The sequence below is a fragment of the Arachis hypogaea genome, chromosome 4, assembly GCF_003086295.3.
Source record: "Arachis hypogaea cultivar Tifrunner chromosome 4, arahy.Tifrunner.gnm2.J5K5, whole genome shotgun sequence".
In the NCBI taxonomy this organism is placed as follows: domain Eukaryota; kingdom Viridiplantae; phylum Streptophyta; class Magnoliopsida; order Fabales; family Fabaceae; genus Arachis; species Arachis hypogaea.
The window spans coordinates 38,777,208-38,794,813 of record NC_092039.1 but is presented as its reverse complement, the minus strand read 5'-3'; the positions used below and the strand labels follow the sequence as shown (position 1 = coordinate 38,794,813).

The 17,606-nt window shown below is 28.8% G+C and overlaps 1 protein-coding gene across 1 annotated transcript; it reads left to right on the top strand.

Moving 5' to 3' along the window:
• Positions 1-10,538: 10,538 nt before the first annotated feature.
• LOC112796703 (glucan endo-1,3-beta-glucosidase 14) lies at positions 10,539-13,150 on the top strand. The gene is made up of 3 exons (XM_025839283.3): positions 10,539-10,979; positions 11,264-12,318; positions 12,427-13,150. Exons 1-3 carry the CDS (start codon positions 10,916-10,918, stop codon positions 12,508-12,510), a joined length of 1,203 nt encoding a protein of 400 aa, XP_025695068.1. The 5' UTR covers positions 10,539-10,915; the 3' UTR covers positions 12,511-13,150.
• The last annotated feature ends 4,456 nt before the right edge of the window (positions 13,151-17,606 follow it).

Below are 17,606 nucleotides of genomic sequence, written 5' to 3'. Positions count from 1 at the left end.
TGATAATTGAAAGTTGCTTATTGATTTGGATCCCTCTAAAGCTAGTCTTTCCCTAGGAGTTGACTAGGACTTGAGGAATCAAATTGATTAGTCCACTTGACTTTCCTCCATAGTTAGAGGTTAACTAAGTGGGAGCAACGGACAATTCTCATCACAATTGATAAGAATATCTAGGATAGGACTTCCAATTCTCATACCTTGCCAAGAGCTTTTCTAGTTATTAGTTTGTTCCAATTGCAATTTACTTTTTCTTGTTCTCTTATCCAAAACCCCCAAAACATACTTTTTCATAACCAATTATAAGCACACTTCCCTGTAATTCCTTGAGGACGACCTGAGGTTTAAATACTTCGGTTATCAATTTTATTAGGGGTTTGTTACTTGTGACAACCAAACTTTTGTACGAAAGGATTCTTTGTTGGTTTAGAAGCTATACTTTCAACGAGAACTTAATTGTGAAAATTCTAGACCGCGCGAGAGTTCCGTTCGTCAAAATTATTTAACTATTATCCTAATCACGACGCGTAGGACACATGAGGATTACACGCAGAGGCTGGAGGCTGCAACCTAGCAATCGCAGCCGCCTATTAGAAATGACAAAGTCGGCTCCGAGACCTCAGTGGTAGATCCTGATAGAATTTGGCGCGAGACCGCGTCTGAGCCCCACATGAATCACCGCTTTAGGGTGGAGTCGTTCTTCGCTAGTGGCCTCCACTCCTCTGTGTTGGTGGCTTCCTCTGTCTCTACCTCTGCCACCAGCCCTGCTGATCCCCAGGATGTTGTCGACTTGAGGGAGGAGGTGTAGAAGCTGACATAGGAGCTTCACCAGCAAGTGGAGCAGTCTGAGTAGAGGTACAACGACTTTCTTGCACGTGTAGGAGGAGTCGTTGCCATCAGTTCGGACCTAACGGAGAAGCTAGAGCAGCTCGATTGGTTGCGAGAGTTGATGGAGGAGTATAACCAGTAGATGCATGCTGGAGGCAACAACGCTGGAGTCTGGAGGTAGCGAAACTGCTGGTCCCAATGGCAAGGCTGCTAGTGGGGCACCGACGTCAGCACCTACTCCGCTGCCTCAGCAGGGGGACCACGATGGCGACGACGATTACCGAGATCTATAGGGATTTAATTTTCTTGTTTGTCTACTTCATTGTATTCTACTTCTGCGACATTTTATTGTATCCAGACCATTTATTTTTAATAAAATAATTTATTATTTCAGCTAATTTTATTTCTGCTAATAATTTTGTTAACAAGAGTTTTAATTTGGCTACTAATTATAGCTTAATTGTGCCAAAAATAAATAAAAAATAAAAATATTACCGTCGAATTTGACGCCTAAACACGTGAAATGGCGTCAAGGTTACCGTTGGATTAATCCCACGGTAATCATCAACTCAGACTTGACAAATCCATTAAAAATATTGACGAAAAATTCGCCGATAATTAATATCGGACGAAAAAAATCTGTCGATAAGTAGTTTTCAACGATGTTTATACTGTTATTTGCAGGACAACGATAGATCCAACAGTAATTTTATTTCTAAAGAATTTATTTAATGAATTTAACAATAAGTTCGATGGTACTCCGCGTATGTTTTTTTTGTAGTGTTATAGAATGTAATAACCTTACCGTACTGCTATTATACGTATAGGTGCTCAAAACCTAACTAAGCTAAAATCTAATCTGAACTTGAAACATATTATGTTGGGTTCAAATTTTTTATTTTTACCTAATGTGATTTTTCACTTGATTCTGGTCATGTTTTGGGTAGCCCGACCCAAAGTCGCACTTTAAAAATAAAATATGTATTTTAAGATGAAATTAATAATAAAATATTATACTTTTATAATTTAGTTAATATTTTTTATATTATATGATGTTATTTTTGTTTTAAGTCATTGTTTGAATTGAAGAAAAATAGGTGAAAAGAAAATAAATAAATAAAATAAATAAAAAATCACATTTTATTTTGTTTGAATAGAAAAGAGAGCAAGAAAAATTTTTTTATGTATGTTCTACCACAAAAATTTTCTTTCCATCATTAGGAAAAAAAAATAAGGGAGTATGCTATTTTTTTTCTCAATAATACCTTTACCTGTATGTTGTTATTATTAATTGTTAATTATAAACTTAGTTTTAAAAGTTTGAACATATTATTACAATATAAATTCACTTAGCTTTTAAACATTACATTTATTAAATAAATAGTTTATATTAATGTATAGTTTATAATATTCTATAATATTTCAAAGAGTAATTAAAAATAAATAAATAGAGATATTTATACTTTATTTTATAATAAAGATAAATATTTCATTTTATATATTGGTAATTTTCTATCTTTTTATTCTCTTTTTTATTTTTTTAATTAAAATAATACAAAAAATTAAAAAATTTTCTTCTTATTTTTTATTTTTTTATTTTTTCTCCTCTTATTTTTTCTACTTATCCAAACAAAGCATTTAATAATTTATTTTGATATAAATATTATATAACATTTTTTAAAAATAAATTTTATTAATTTATTATAAAATTTAAAAAATTATATATAACAATTATATATCGTATCGATTTGGTTTAACTAACCCAATTTTATATAAGGTTAATTTAAAATTGATTTTGAATCTTTAAAATAGACCTAGTGAAAACTAGATTGAATTTAATTCAAATTAATAGTAGTCCAACTCTATCTATCTATATATATAGGTAAATTTTATTATACCCTTCTTATAATAACATGTAAATTATCTTCTATAACATATTACTCTTTAATTGGTTGTTATGTTAATTATGGCTAAGCTATTTTAAAATTAAATTAATAACTAAAAATAATAAATTCTATTAATCTTCTAACATTTATTTAAAAGAAAAAAAACACTATTCTTACCATCATGCATACTAATTAACCGCTCCATTGTTTTAATCAAGCTCTGCATTTTCTTGGACAAAAGAAAAAAAAATCTATCGAAAGAATTTTTATTTTATTATTACTAACATCTCATCAGATATTTCACCTCTATCAAGAGTTTTTTTTATAGAGGAGTGTTATACATATAAGTTATTTTTGTTCATAAGTCTTACAAATTGGGCCTAACACGCGCGTTACAGAAGAAGAAGAAGTTGGGCCTAACATGTGCGTTACAGAAGAAGAAGCGTGAATATAAATGACTTGTATGATTTGTATGGAAAAGCGTTCTCTCTTTGCATTCGATCTCCTTCTGTTTTTTTCGATTTTCATGATTTCTGAAATCAAGTTTTGAAATTGTTTTGAAGATGATGGAACTTCAGAAATACACCCGAACGATTACAAAAATACACCCAAACGATTATAGAAATACATCCAAAGGATTACAGAAATACACCTAAACAGTTACAGAAATAAACCAAACGATTACAGAAATACACCCGAAAGATTACAGAAATACACCCAATATAGGGAGAGACAGTATATTTCTTCTTGAAATCAATACACCCAAAGAATTATAGAAATATACCCAAAGGATTACAAAAATACACCCAAAAAGTTTAAGAAATACACCCAAAATTTGTTGAAGTACACCTTATGCATAATTCATAACTCTTTCTCTTTTTTCTCCTCATCTTCTGCTGCTGCTTCTTCTTCTTCAAAAACGATTTCAGAGCTTGATGTCAAAAAACAATGGAAACCGAGAATAACGAAGAAAGAAAACAAAGAAAAAAGCATGTAAATGAAGAAGAAGAACATGAAGAGGAAGAAGAACGTGTAGCAAGAAGAAGAAGAAGGAGAAAGAGAAGGCAAGAAACGTACCTTGAATAATGTTTCTTTGTTTTTTCTGGTAATTTTGATGAAGGAGAAAAAGAAAACGAAAAGAGGAGAAGAAATTTCAATAAAAAAAGAGGGAGGAAGAGAAGAAAAAGAGACACAGATAAATAAGAAGAAGAAGAAGAGGAAGAGGAAGAGGAATCACAGAGAAAGAAGAAGAAGAAAAAGAGACACAAAAAAAACGTGAAACGGCATGTTTATAAATGACTTGTATGACTTGTATGGAAAATCACTTGTACGTGGAGAATTACTTTTTTTTATATGCATTTTTTTAATTTTTTAAGTATAAAAACTTTTATCTCCAATTTTTTTAATCATATGAACTTTTATCTTTAAAAAGAAAAAGCTTTTATCCCAAAAATTTAATAAATTATTTTATGACATAAAGTTGTATCCCAAACCATATACAATTAAAATATAAATTGTGCAGACACGAACGATTCAACAAAAAGAAAGATTATTCTTTTAAGTACTGTGAGTTTCACATATACGCGTAAGCTATTGATTTCACTTTCTATATGGATCCTCCTTTCAATTTTTTTTGCATGGAACCGACGCTGAAACTTTGAATAAATCAACCATAACCACAACCTTATGGTCATAACTTTCCATTATTATTTTTGTCTGATCATAACTTCATGCAAATATATACCTTACTTCTCACATTATATATAGATATATAGAGGTGAATTCTATCCAATTTTTTTAAATTAGAGAATAAATTATCTTATGTGACATGTCTTCTTATTATTAAATAAAATAAAATGAATTGATTTATTATGATTAATCTAGCCTAAACTTTGTTAATTTAATTAATTCACCATGATGTAATTTTTTTACAAATTATAAAAATTAATTTAAAAAAGTTTAATTTTGTAATTTTTAATTTTTTTCAAATTATATATTTATTAATCAATTTTAATCACAAAATATAAAAAATTTCGAAAGACAGAATAAATAAAAAAATTCAAGAAGCACACAAAATTTAAAATTTTCAAAATTTTTTCTCTTTTGTTTTCTTAAATTTAAAAAAAATAATAAAATATAAAATAAAACTTCTCTAATAATTTTTAACTATGGTATAACTTTTCTTAATCTAACCTAAATTTTGCTAACCTAATCAACTAACTATGTTATAATTAACTTTTTTACAAATTATAAAAATGATTAGAGAATTTTATTTTATATTTTATTATTTTTTTCAAAAAATTTAAGAAAGCAATAGAGAGAAGATTTTGAAAATTTTAAATTATTTGTGTCTCTTGAATTTTTTTATTTATTCTTTGTCTTTTGAGATTTTCTTATTTTACAATTGAAATTGATTAATAAATGTATAATTTAAAAAAAATTATAGAATTAAAATTTTTTAATAATTTTTATAATTTTCAAAAAAAGTTACATCATTATTAATTAATTAAATTAACAAAATTTAAGTTAGATTAAAGTTAAAGTTAATTATGATAAGTTAATTAATTTTATTTTAGAGGTAACTTATTCTCTAATTTAAAGAGGATTGGATAGAATTTCCAATATATATATATATATATCCAATAAAATTTATTATTTGGTCAACAAATTAAAAGTATTTTTATACTAAATTCTAAAGTTAAATTGAACTTTAAATTTTAATAATATAAAATAAAATATTAAACTAAATATTAATTAATATTGATAAAAAAATATCGACCTCTAACATTTTTCATTCAAATAAATAAATAATCCATGTTTGGGAAATTGAACATATAGATATATAGTGCATGAATATAAAACTGTGGATATGAATAGAGAAAAAGAAAAGTTGTTATATATAGAAGCAGCCACTAAGAACAGAATATAAATAAATGCAACTATTGCTGAAATCATGGTTCTTCCTTAGCAATTGACACGCATATTTCCCACCAAACCTTTTCATTTTTGTTGAAACAAATCCAACATATGATGACATTTCAACCAGAAAAATGTACCCTTCCAACTCAGACACAGGTAGACACTTCACACACTCCCTTGCTTTTTCACTTCTCAAAGTTTCTAGGAAGCTGTATATTATTATATATATGCCGTCATTTATTTATTTATTTATATAATAATAGTAATAATAATCACAATCATTCAAAGTGTGCATGTATGTGTGTTATATGAACTTAAATAATAATAAATGTTGTCAAATTAATTTAAATTGATCTAATAGTAATTAATTTACAGATTTATTTAAATAAATATTAGAATTTAAATTTTATTTTTATATATAATAATTTATTAATAAATAATAAATTTTTACATAAAATTTTAATTTATAATAAATTAATTCTTAGTCTGTTAGATCAAAAAATAACGTTAACAACCAATGCAAAAACTAATAAATGTCGTCAACTTATTAGTACAAGAATTTCAGCATGTGTTAATAACTATTCATAATTTTGATTCAAGTCCAATTGGCTACTTGCCTAGCTACTTGCATAGTTGCATTGACTATTTTTGGGTTGATTAAGAAAACTTATCTGATCTGGTACATATATATTGACTCATTTGACAAATGAGTTAATGATAACATTAATTATTAATTAATTAAGATAAGGGTCTTATTCTTCTTTAGTAATTTACAGTAGTACATTATAGACTTCATTTTTGTTATTCTATACGTTGAATATGAGAGGTGTCAATCTAAATAATAGTAATTCAGTTGATTGTGAGTACTTTAACTTTAAGTATTATCACTTTATTTATTTCTAAAATAACTTATTTATTTATTTTTATTCATAGTAATAATTAATTACTATATATAATCCAATTAATAATATAGCAAAAAATAATAGTATTGTGATAATGATTACAATTATTGTGGATTGCAATTCAACATCACGTGCTTATGTATAATGTATAGTGTATAATACAAAACAAATTAAGAAGATGGCACATCTGATCTGTTGTTACATTTAATATTTCCAGTTAATTAAGTTGAAATAAACCTATATGTAAGATTGTAATTGCTTCTGTGATATCTTTTGCGGTTCTTATTAAAAAGAGAAGAGTTTTATTAATAAATGTCCTTAAATAAAGTTAACAATATAGAAAATTTATGTAAAAAAAATTATATATAAAAAATTAAAGGAAACTTAAGCTCAGCGGCACAGCACAGAAAATCATCTCTCTATATTTATATATAGAGCAATGTTAAGGGGTCAGCAATATTTGCGATTGATAGCCATTAACTAGTTATTAATGATGATTTGATGGTGTAACATTGGTGTAAAATTTTATCTAATAATTCACCTTTCTCTATTAATTACATGCTGACTAAAATATAATAAAATTGCTGGCCCTAAACTTTTCCTTATATTATATGTGGCTTTATCACTTTGTGTATTATATTTTAAAAAGAAGTGTTTATTCTTTTATATATTTTTGTGGCAAAACAGTAGTGTCTCAAGTCTAAATAGGAGTCTTTTGTTGTGTATATGTTCAATTACAATCCTTCCTATTTGTATAGAAAGAAATAAAAGCATTACAAAAAATAAAGTAGGAGATATATATTAGATAAGAACATGCACGTCTCAATCTCTTTCTCACTTAATTCTATTCCTTATCCATTCACCAAACACTGACTTTTGGTGCCATCTTTAGCCATGTTACGTAGTAATTAATTATTATCATAAAATTAGTTCTATCAAAAATTTAAATTAATAAAAGATATTTAAATAATTATAATTTTAATATATTTTTTTAAACAATAACTTTTAATTTGTTTGAATATTTTTGATGTAATTTTTTATTTATTTTATCTTATTTTTTAAAATAATACAAGTTAAATTTAAATTTTTTATTATAAAAATTTTAATATCATATGATATTATAATATCATATTATTACTTTTCTTAAAAATTTAAACGAAGATAAAAAAACTTACACATAATTATATCTCTAACAATTATTATCTTAATTAGAACATTTTTGAAATCAAACCAATTACAAATGTAGCACATTTGTTGTCTTCCTCTCAAAAGCACACTAATAACTTTATTCTTAATTGATCCTAATGACTCCTTTTCTTTAATTCTCATATTTTTTTTATGACTGATGAATTGGCTCTTATTCTAATATATACCAATTTATAATTATTAAACCAACCCGTGTTTCTGCCATATATGAGAGAGAGAGAGAGAGAGAGAGAGAGAGAGAGAGAGAGAGAGAGAGAGAGAGAGAGAGAGAGAGAGAGAGAGAGAGAGAGAGAGAGAGAGAGAGAGAGAGGATAATATATTGAAGCTCACTTCATCAAATCATATGATATATTTAATCTGTGTGAACCAAAACCATTAGACACCGGAGGAAAAAGTGTTTTATATGTTTAATTTATATTATTTATAAAGCTTTTCAAACAAATGACGAAAGAAAAAGAAAAGAAAAGAAGAAGATCGATATATCATATTAAAAATATGCTTTTCAGTTTGCTTTCTAAAGCAGTTGTACATACTGAATTAAATTAAAAGGTTTTGCTAAAAATAAGAATGGATTGAAGAGCGAAAATTATAATAACAAAATTTTAAATTTGTCAAGAGATCGTGCATTATATATTTATATATAATATTTTTTATTTAAAAAAGATAATTCACACTCTTCATTAAAAGGTGCTTTGCACTATAGCATGATCCAATTATATAAACTACGTTATATTGCTAGGATTTATATTATGTGCATATGGTAAATTAAATCTCTAGTTAATGTGTGCGATTTATATATTTAATTATGTATATATAATTAAAACAAGACACACGTGCTATTTTTTGTTCTTTCTAAAACGGAATACTCATATAATTAATGATTTTTTATTTTTTATAAATTTTAAACAACCTGAATCTTTTTATCAATAGAAAAAGTCTAGAGGGCCAGCAATTTTATTGAATTTTGGTCAGCATATAACCAGCAAAAAAAAGTGAGCCATTGACAAATCTTACACCATTAAATCATCATTGATGACTATTTGATGGCTACTAATCACAAAAGTTGCTGGTTCCTAGCATTGCTCTTATCAATATTCAAGCCAATGCGAATGAAAAAAATATCACGTAATATTTTTTGGTAACTCTTTCTACATGATAAATTGATAATTCTTATGTAACCTAAGAAATGATGCTTATACTGAACCATAAAAAACCTCTAGAAATGGTGCTTTCTTTATAAATGATATTTAAGTTCTTTTTGATGCAATCACTCAAAAAATAAATTAAGAAAAAAAACCGTTGTAGAGAAAGAAAAAAAAAAGATTATATTTGCATATTTCTAACAAAAACGAAACTATATAAGGGTAAAACTAGCTATATATTATCTATATTTAATGGGGAATTAAAGGAGAATTACATAAAGTTAATGATGGCTTCACGGCTTTAATAGTTAGTACTGTGTCTAACTGTCTACACGAAAAGTTTAACCTCCGACGTAAGTATTCATTATTAGTAAGACAAGAAAATTGAACGAGCAAATAACACCAAATCTGATTATGCACATGAAAATGCTATAGTCAATAATGGTACAGCAATTTTTTGAAATGACAATTGATGTAATGGTTTGGTTTGATTGGTAACTAAAAATATGATATTGGAATTTGCTTTCCACTCGTCAAAAAATTTGAACAAAATATTATTAGTATGGTTCAAGTCATGATAGAAATCATTTTCTATATATAGTTTTGTAAGAACAAAAAATGAAGCTGTTGAGAAGATTCAAAGCAAGAATAAGTTAAAAAATTATTAAGTAATTATTATCCCAGTCAGAGGAGCACTTGCATCAAATGGATTCTGCAAACCATGTTTGGCCAAGATTCAATTATATATTATGATGTTTAACCAAACATTTTCGCACCATCATAGAAACTAAAAAAGTCAACATATGCAAAGTAATAAACAAAGAATCTGTAATCAAGTTAAACTATATGGGTTGTCTGAAGTCAGATTGATGTTGATAATCAAAAAATTAAGACAATTAAGCGAAAAAAGATTTAAAAAGAATTTAATAAATGATGAAAGAAAAAGTATAGAGAGTCAATAGAGTATTTATATTATACAATATATATAATGGGAGTATAGAAATATTCGATTCAGTAGGATATTCAGATATTTATTATCTCTGGTACCCGAATGATTATTCTGGATAATATGTGTATATTGTGTTTGAGAAATTAGTAATATTTTATTCTGGATGTTCATTTTTTAATTCATCTTGGATCAAATAAATAGCCTATTATACACATTATATAAATACTCAATTGACTCCCTAACGAAATTCATGATGAAAATATTGAATACATAAAATTAAATTATTTTAGCTATATATAAAATGACAAATATTACTCTCTAATAATTTATGATGGCGGCTTTGCCTTAAATGGTATATTAACCTGGCCATATACAGCCAAAAAAATGGTCAAATTAAATACACAAACATGACTCAAAAATTTGATTATACATCGTATTGCCTAGTCAAGCAGCCTACCATTCTACTACACACAAAAGAAAAAATAAAATAAATTTCACCACAGCCACACGGCTCTCGTTGCAAAATCTAATAAATAATATTATAACTATAATATACACAGAAATGAATCATGTGGTATTTTTCATCATAAGGCGTCAACTAAATTTCAACATACGATTTTGGTGTTATCCAATAGTTTGACTCACATAAAAATAATATTTGATGAACATCCAAACTTTTATATTTTGTGTGCAACCATTAAATTTGTGTACGGCTCTTACTTCAATATTCCAAATTTTGGTTCACAGTCTTACAACTGAATAATAAGACATAGTTTTAGATATTTATATAATATCCCTCTTATATTCAACCAACCAAGTGAAGGGTCTTTCCTTTTGTCTAAGAAAGAGGCTGAAGGGTGCGAGTTTTTCTTTCTTTTTTATTTTTTTAAAAAAGGAGGAGGTTTGGAAGTTGGAGTGGGTTGGAAAGAGACAACCTTGTCACAAAAAATATAAATACAAGGACTATCCAACTATCCAAATACATTTAAATTTGACGAGCCCTTACTGCTAAGGCAAACCAAAGCTCTATAGCTATCTATTTTGGAACTCTCAAACATCAGTGCGGTTCCTCTATCTTTGTTCACAATGGCAACATTTATCAGCAGAATGCCATGCAGCTATATTCTTCTGCTGTTTCTTCTCTTTGCAGGTACTTTGTTCTGTTTTCCTCTGCTCTCTCTATGCATGTTTTGTTGTTGTTTTTGCATGTCTCGTGAAATTTTTAGCTTCACCAACTTTGATATCAATCAAAGGAAAAAAGGGTAAAGAAGTTTGTTTTGTATTAGTATTTTGTATTGAAATGAAATTGCAGTTGCATTATAATGCAGAAATCATAGAAAACAGGCCTTAATTGTAACTGTTATGTGATTCTAGACTGCAATCTAAGTGAAGTGAATATGTAATTAACACATTTAGATGATTGTATGGACACAGATATCATGCTTTTCCGACGCGTAGCGTCGTTCGGAATCAACTACGGCCAAGTAGCCAACAATTTACCAACACCAGACAAGGTCCTTGAACTCTTAGGCACCCTAAAGATAACAAGAACAAGAATCTATGACACCAATCCTGAGATTCTGAAAGCTTTTGCCAACTCAGAAATTGAAATCATTGTAACAGTTGAGAACCAAATACTAAGCCAGTTAAATGATCCACAACAAGCACTTCAATGGGTAAGCAACAACATCAAACCCTACCTACCAGACACAAAAATCACAGGAATCCAAGTAGGCAACGAAGTTTACACAGATGAGAATCCAACAATGTTTCAGTACCTTGTTCCAGCAGTGATCAACATCCAAAATGCATTATCTCAGCTAAGCATTTCATCGAACATCCAAGTCTCATCACCAAGCTCCCTTGCAGTTCTTCAAGAATCATACCCTCCTTCAGCTGGTACCTTCAAGAATGAGATAACTGAAACCATGACACAATTCTTAAGCTTCTTATCAAAAACAAATTCACCATTTTGGATCAATGCATACCCTTTCTTTGCATACAAAGACAACCCAAATGAAATCCCATTAGACTATGTTCTCTTCAATCCAAGTGGGGGAATGGTTGATCCAAACACAAAATTACACTATGACAACATGCTATATGCGCAGGTAGATGCAGTTGCATTTGCAATTGCAAAGTTAGGGTTCAATGATATTGAAATTAGGGTTTCAGAAACAGGGTGGCCTTCAAAGGGGGACAGTGATGAAGCAGGAGCAACAGTGCAGAATGCAGCAACATACAATAGGAACTTGTTTAGGAGACAAATGGAAAATGAAGGAACACCATTGAAGCCAAGGATGAGATTGGAGGCTTATTTGTTTGCATTGTTCAATGAAGATTTGAAGCCAGGACCAACTTCTGAGAGAAACTATGGATTGTTTCAACCTGATGAATCCATGGCTTATAATGTTGGCCTTTCTGCTTTTGCAACTACTTCTAATCCCTCCACTTCAATTTCTCTTACCTCCTCTGCCACTCACAATAAGGTAAATCAAATTTGCTCCTTTCTAATTCTTTAATTAAACTATGTTAATTGCAAAAACTAGTTATCTTCTTTTATCCATTTTGATTAAAATCAAAATTCATTGAAACAGGCAACACCACCAAAGAAATACCAAAGCTTGTTCTGCTGCCTGTTTGTGTATTTGCTGACTTCAACACTTTGTGGCTTTGTCTAGAAGAATACTATTACATTCCTATGGATTATGTATATACACATATATTAGAGATTTATTACTTCCTTCACAAGATGCAAAAAATGATGAAGATCCCCTTAAAGAATCTCCCTAGAATCAAGTATACCAAAACCCTATTAAAGATACACCTATCTATTTTGAAGAGGCTAGGAGGGACCAACACACTTTGTGGGGTGCAACAAAATCATCATCTATATGGCAAAAAGAGGCTTAAGGAGACTTGAAGGAAGATTTTAACTTTGATCCACTTACCCCACCATTAGTCACATTCCAGCAGCAACCATGTGGCAATGACATCAGATTGAAGCTTATGTTAGGTAGATAAGGGCCAAAAATTCCACCTCATTATTCCTTTATTTTAGTGCAAGATTGTTGCACAAAAAGAATATATTCTTAGTTCAACTAGGTGATTTATTTATTTTGTACATCTGATTTTGTACAATGATGATTGATTATTCATTCACATAGTAAGAAAAAAATATATTATATTATTGCTGCTTTGGGGGAGGGAAGGAGTATTGAGCTAAGAAAAGTCCTCTATTATAGGACGTGGAATCCATTACTATTCCTTATTGTAATATATTAAAGTAATTTTTCAATTTACTATTCTTTTTTCTCTTTATTTTTTATACCCTTTTTCCTATCCTCTAGCACTTTTATATAGTACAAAGTTTATAAAAATAAAGGATAAAAATAACTTATTTTATAGTGTAAATTAATCACTTTTCTTACTTCATTTAAATAAATAGTTAACATTTTTTTATGAAGTAATGCTTCATAAAAAAAATGAATGAATGTCTCGAAAAAATAATTTGACCTAAGTGAAAATCTAATCTAATTATTAATTTAAAGTGCAGAAATTTAAGGTATTGTTTGGTTTGGTTTAATATTATCCTCTAGCGGACAATAGGACAGTCTTGCTTTATTCCTTGGCCAAATAACTGTCAGCATAGGATCATTTTTGTTGACCCTTTTTAGAAAAGGTACCTTTTTTATTTTTAACTTTCAAAAATTTTCTTTTTTCTTTTTCATAACCCTTTTTCTAATTTTTTTTCCCTTGTGTTTTAAACTTTTAAAGGGAACACTGAAAACCTCAGCCTTATCAAGACATGATAGGGATTGTCCAAGTCCTAAGATCTTTGCACATGAACCCCTCAAATTCTCAAGCTGACCCAATCAACCAATAGAATTCAAAAAACAAAAAAGATAAATTCTTTGAAGGAATAATAATATAATGTATAAAATACTAGGGCAATTTGCAAACGACTATCCCCACCAAAGAACTTTTGTGTCATCACCATTTTGTGGAGCTGATGAACCTTCTCAAATGTTTCCTACATTCTGCAGATAAGAGTTGTAGCAAAATTCTGGTTTTAATCATCTAGACATTTAGACTTGAAAAAAAAAAAGAGGAGATTAATCATTTAGACTTGTAGTTGAAATGTTCAAATGGAATTTTTCTTTCGAAAGGAGTACATGTTATTTAGGTTAACATTTGGATTTTATTGTTAACATGGAAATATAGCTAGAAACAGAAACAACTTAAAAAGAAAGATATAAAATCAACATCTTAATAAGTATCTTTAGATAAATAATTTTATTCTGCATAAAATCTCCAAAACATTCAAGAGCATTTAACACTCTACTAATCTTTTTTTTTTTGGATTTAAGTAAAAAATTTGGCTAAAATGATAACAATAGAAAAATTGAGTTTTTCAATATATTTATACGAAACCTGAAAAGTGTATATTAGATTTATATTGTCCATATAATTTTTTTAATTATAATATCTTTGAAAAGTATTATTAACATACTTATTAGCAAGAATTTTTCCATACTTTATGATATTATTATCACGCATATATAGTAAACTAATTAATTAGTAAAATCTTTAAAACAAGAACTACATAAAAAATTAAAGATCAGACAGTGCCATGATAAAGAAAAGGTGAAAATATATTTTCCTTAATTAATATAGCTTAGTTTTGTCTCGGTGATTGAATATTTTTTGTATTACTCGTTTGTCTCTTGTGAAAAATGCATGCAGCCATAAAGTTTAGGTCAAAATGGATCATCCCTCCTGCTGGAATTTAGGGGGCAAATTGAATTGGATATAAACAAAATTGGTCATGATCATTTGAAAGCTTGCTGAGTTCACTACGTTTCAAATTTGTATCTAACATCTTCGTAATTTGTTGTCAAGTTGCCTTTTTATTCTAATCTTTTATATGCAAACATGTTTTAATAAGCATCCGCGTGGCTAAATTTTAAGGTATCTATTTATTTGACATTATTATTTTTTGGGAGCATTATACTGAAGAATTAAAGACTCTTTGATAACCTTGAAACTGAAAGATGTTTCTTCAGTTCAAGATGGATCGATGAGGGATCTCCACGTATCAATTAGTTTTGATGCATACAATAATATGATTTAATAATAGAATAAAGTTTGTTTCAAATTTTCATATTATATAGCTTTGGTTTACTGTTATACATACATACTATATTTTATATTCAATAATATTTTCATTTGAGCAATGCTAGGGGGCAGCAATTTTTGTGATTGTTAGCCATCAATTAGCCATCAATGATGATTTGATGGTGTGAGATTGGTATGAGATTTCATCCAATGGCTCACCTTCCTCTGCTGGTTACATGCTGGCCAAAATTCAATAAAACTGCTGGCCCTTAGACTTTTTCTTTTCGATTTATATATTATCATATTTTTTAATACAAGCATACATTAAATTAATTTAAAAATAATAACAAAATATTTGTCTGTGTTTTCTTTAATTTTATCAGAAATAGCAATTGTGGTGCGAAGAAAGGTATGAAAGTTAAATATACGAATATGGGTGAATTTAGTGAAAGTTCTATTCTTCAAATTGTTTATTCTTTTATATTTTTTAAAGATTGTTTTTTAAATTGTGGTAACTATATTTAGTAAAATAAAATAAAAATGATTTTTAGTAAGTACAAAACTACAACAAGAACTGATGAAGAACTATAAACGAAGCAAAGTAGCCCTTATCATATTTATTGTATGAATTTGGATATAAAAAGAAGAAAAATTGAGGTGAAGTAAAGTAATAGAAAAACTTAAACGAGAAAAGAAGAGAGAAAAAAAAGTTAAAAAATGTGAAAAGAAAAACTGATTCTTGTATTTTACATTTTTGAAGAAAATAAAAACACTAGCCACTAATTACAGGTACAACTATACATATACAGTGATTACTAAACTTTAATTTACTAATTCTTTAAGGCTGTATTTATTTTTTAGAATAGAATTAGACAAACATTGAGAAGAAGATACAAAAAATAGAAATATAAAATTTTGTATTTTTATATTTTATTTGGTGATAAATTAGAATAAATTATAAAAATTTAATTTATTTTTTCTTTTTTTATTCAAAAAATTAGAAAAAAATATAATAATAAAAAATATAATTATAAAAATTAACAAAAATAATAAAAAAATAAAAAATAAGTTGTATTCTGTTATTAATGTCTCTATGTTCTTCTTGTTAGAATAAACACAAAATATATTAATTTACAATAATGCTAGGGAATCAAGAGCATATCAGCCAAAAACCAGCCAAAATGTGTCTGACCTGGGACCCAAAAGTCCAATACACTTCAGCACCATCCAAAATTGATCCAGGAAAAATCACATTCACCCTCCCCAAAAACCCTACCTTTGCTTTCACCATTTTACCACACAGAAATTTGAAAATCATCTGCACCCGCACCACGCCTCTGGAAAAATCGCGCAACCCTCTTCCGTCTCCTCTCCGGACGCTGCGACGTCGCTTGTAGCCTCTCCTCTCATCGCGCTTCCACACACGGAACCAGAGCGACGCCACTCTGCTGTTGCATGCGGGTTTTACCGGTGGCTCTGAAACTTTCTGGTGCAGCTGCGCCGTTCGACAGTGGATCTTCACTTCTCCAGCCTGAAATCTTCACTTCATCTCACTAATTAGTAAGTATGGCAGATCTTTCCTTTGATTTTGTATGCATGTTTTGAAGAGAGATTTGGAGATGGTTTTGTTGTAGTGGTTCGGTGAATGTTAGTTGAATAGGTGTTTTTTATATGTTGTATAGCTCAGGTAATTTAATCTTGGGGAATCATGGGTAAATATATTTTTTTCCTAATCTGTGTTAGGATTGAGGAACTACTGTGGTAATCAAGTTGATTTAATTTTACTAATTTGCTATATGCTGTTGAATTGCTGTAATTAGATATCGAATGGTGATTAAATTATGATCGGATGTTGCAGTTGTTAGAGATTGAATTTTGCTTTTATCTGGGTCTCATATTGTAATTGTAGTTGTTAGAGATTAGATGTTTCTGGTCTGCTCTAGTGTTTAGATACTAGGAATGGTGTTTATATGAGATGTTCTTTGATTTTGCTAAATTATTGGACGTTTTCGTTAAATAATTTTGGATATTTGAGTGTATCAATTGAAATTAATTTTTCATGTTAGTTGAATGGGTGTTTTTTATATGTTGTACAGGTCAGGTAATTTAATTTTGGGAAATCATGGGTAAGCATATTTTTTTCTAATATGTGCTAGGATTGAGGAACTGCTGTGGTAATCAAGTTGATTTAATTTTGTTAATTTGCTATATGCTGCTGAATTGCTGTAATTAGATATCGAATGGTGTTGAAATTATGATCGGATGTTGTGTAAGAACCGCAACGAATCAACCGGTTAATTAAGTGAATTAATTGCCCAAATTAGATTCCGAAAGGTTAGAGAGAGAATTTGAGGATTTAAAGGTGATTTTTGGACTCAGTGGGTCTTTTTGAGTCAAAAAATGTGCTTTCTACGAAAAACCGTGAAAAATTGCGAACCGGCAATTGAACCGGTTGAACCGGTTCAAGTCTGCTTGGTACCGCACGAGAAAAGTGAAAACCATCAAAAACCTTAGAAAAACATTAGAAATGGAAAACCGGGCTTTAATTTTAAAGATTTGGCCCGAAGTTAGGCCAAACGGGCTAAAAACGCTAACGGGTTGGACCGGGCCCAAGTTGGGCCCAAGCCCAACATATATATACACTTACATGAACCCATTT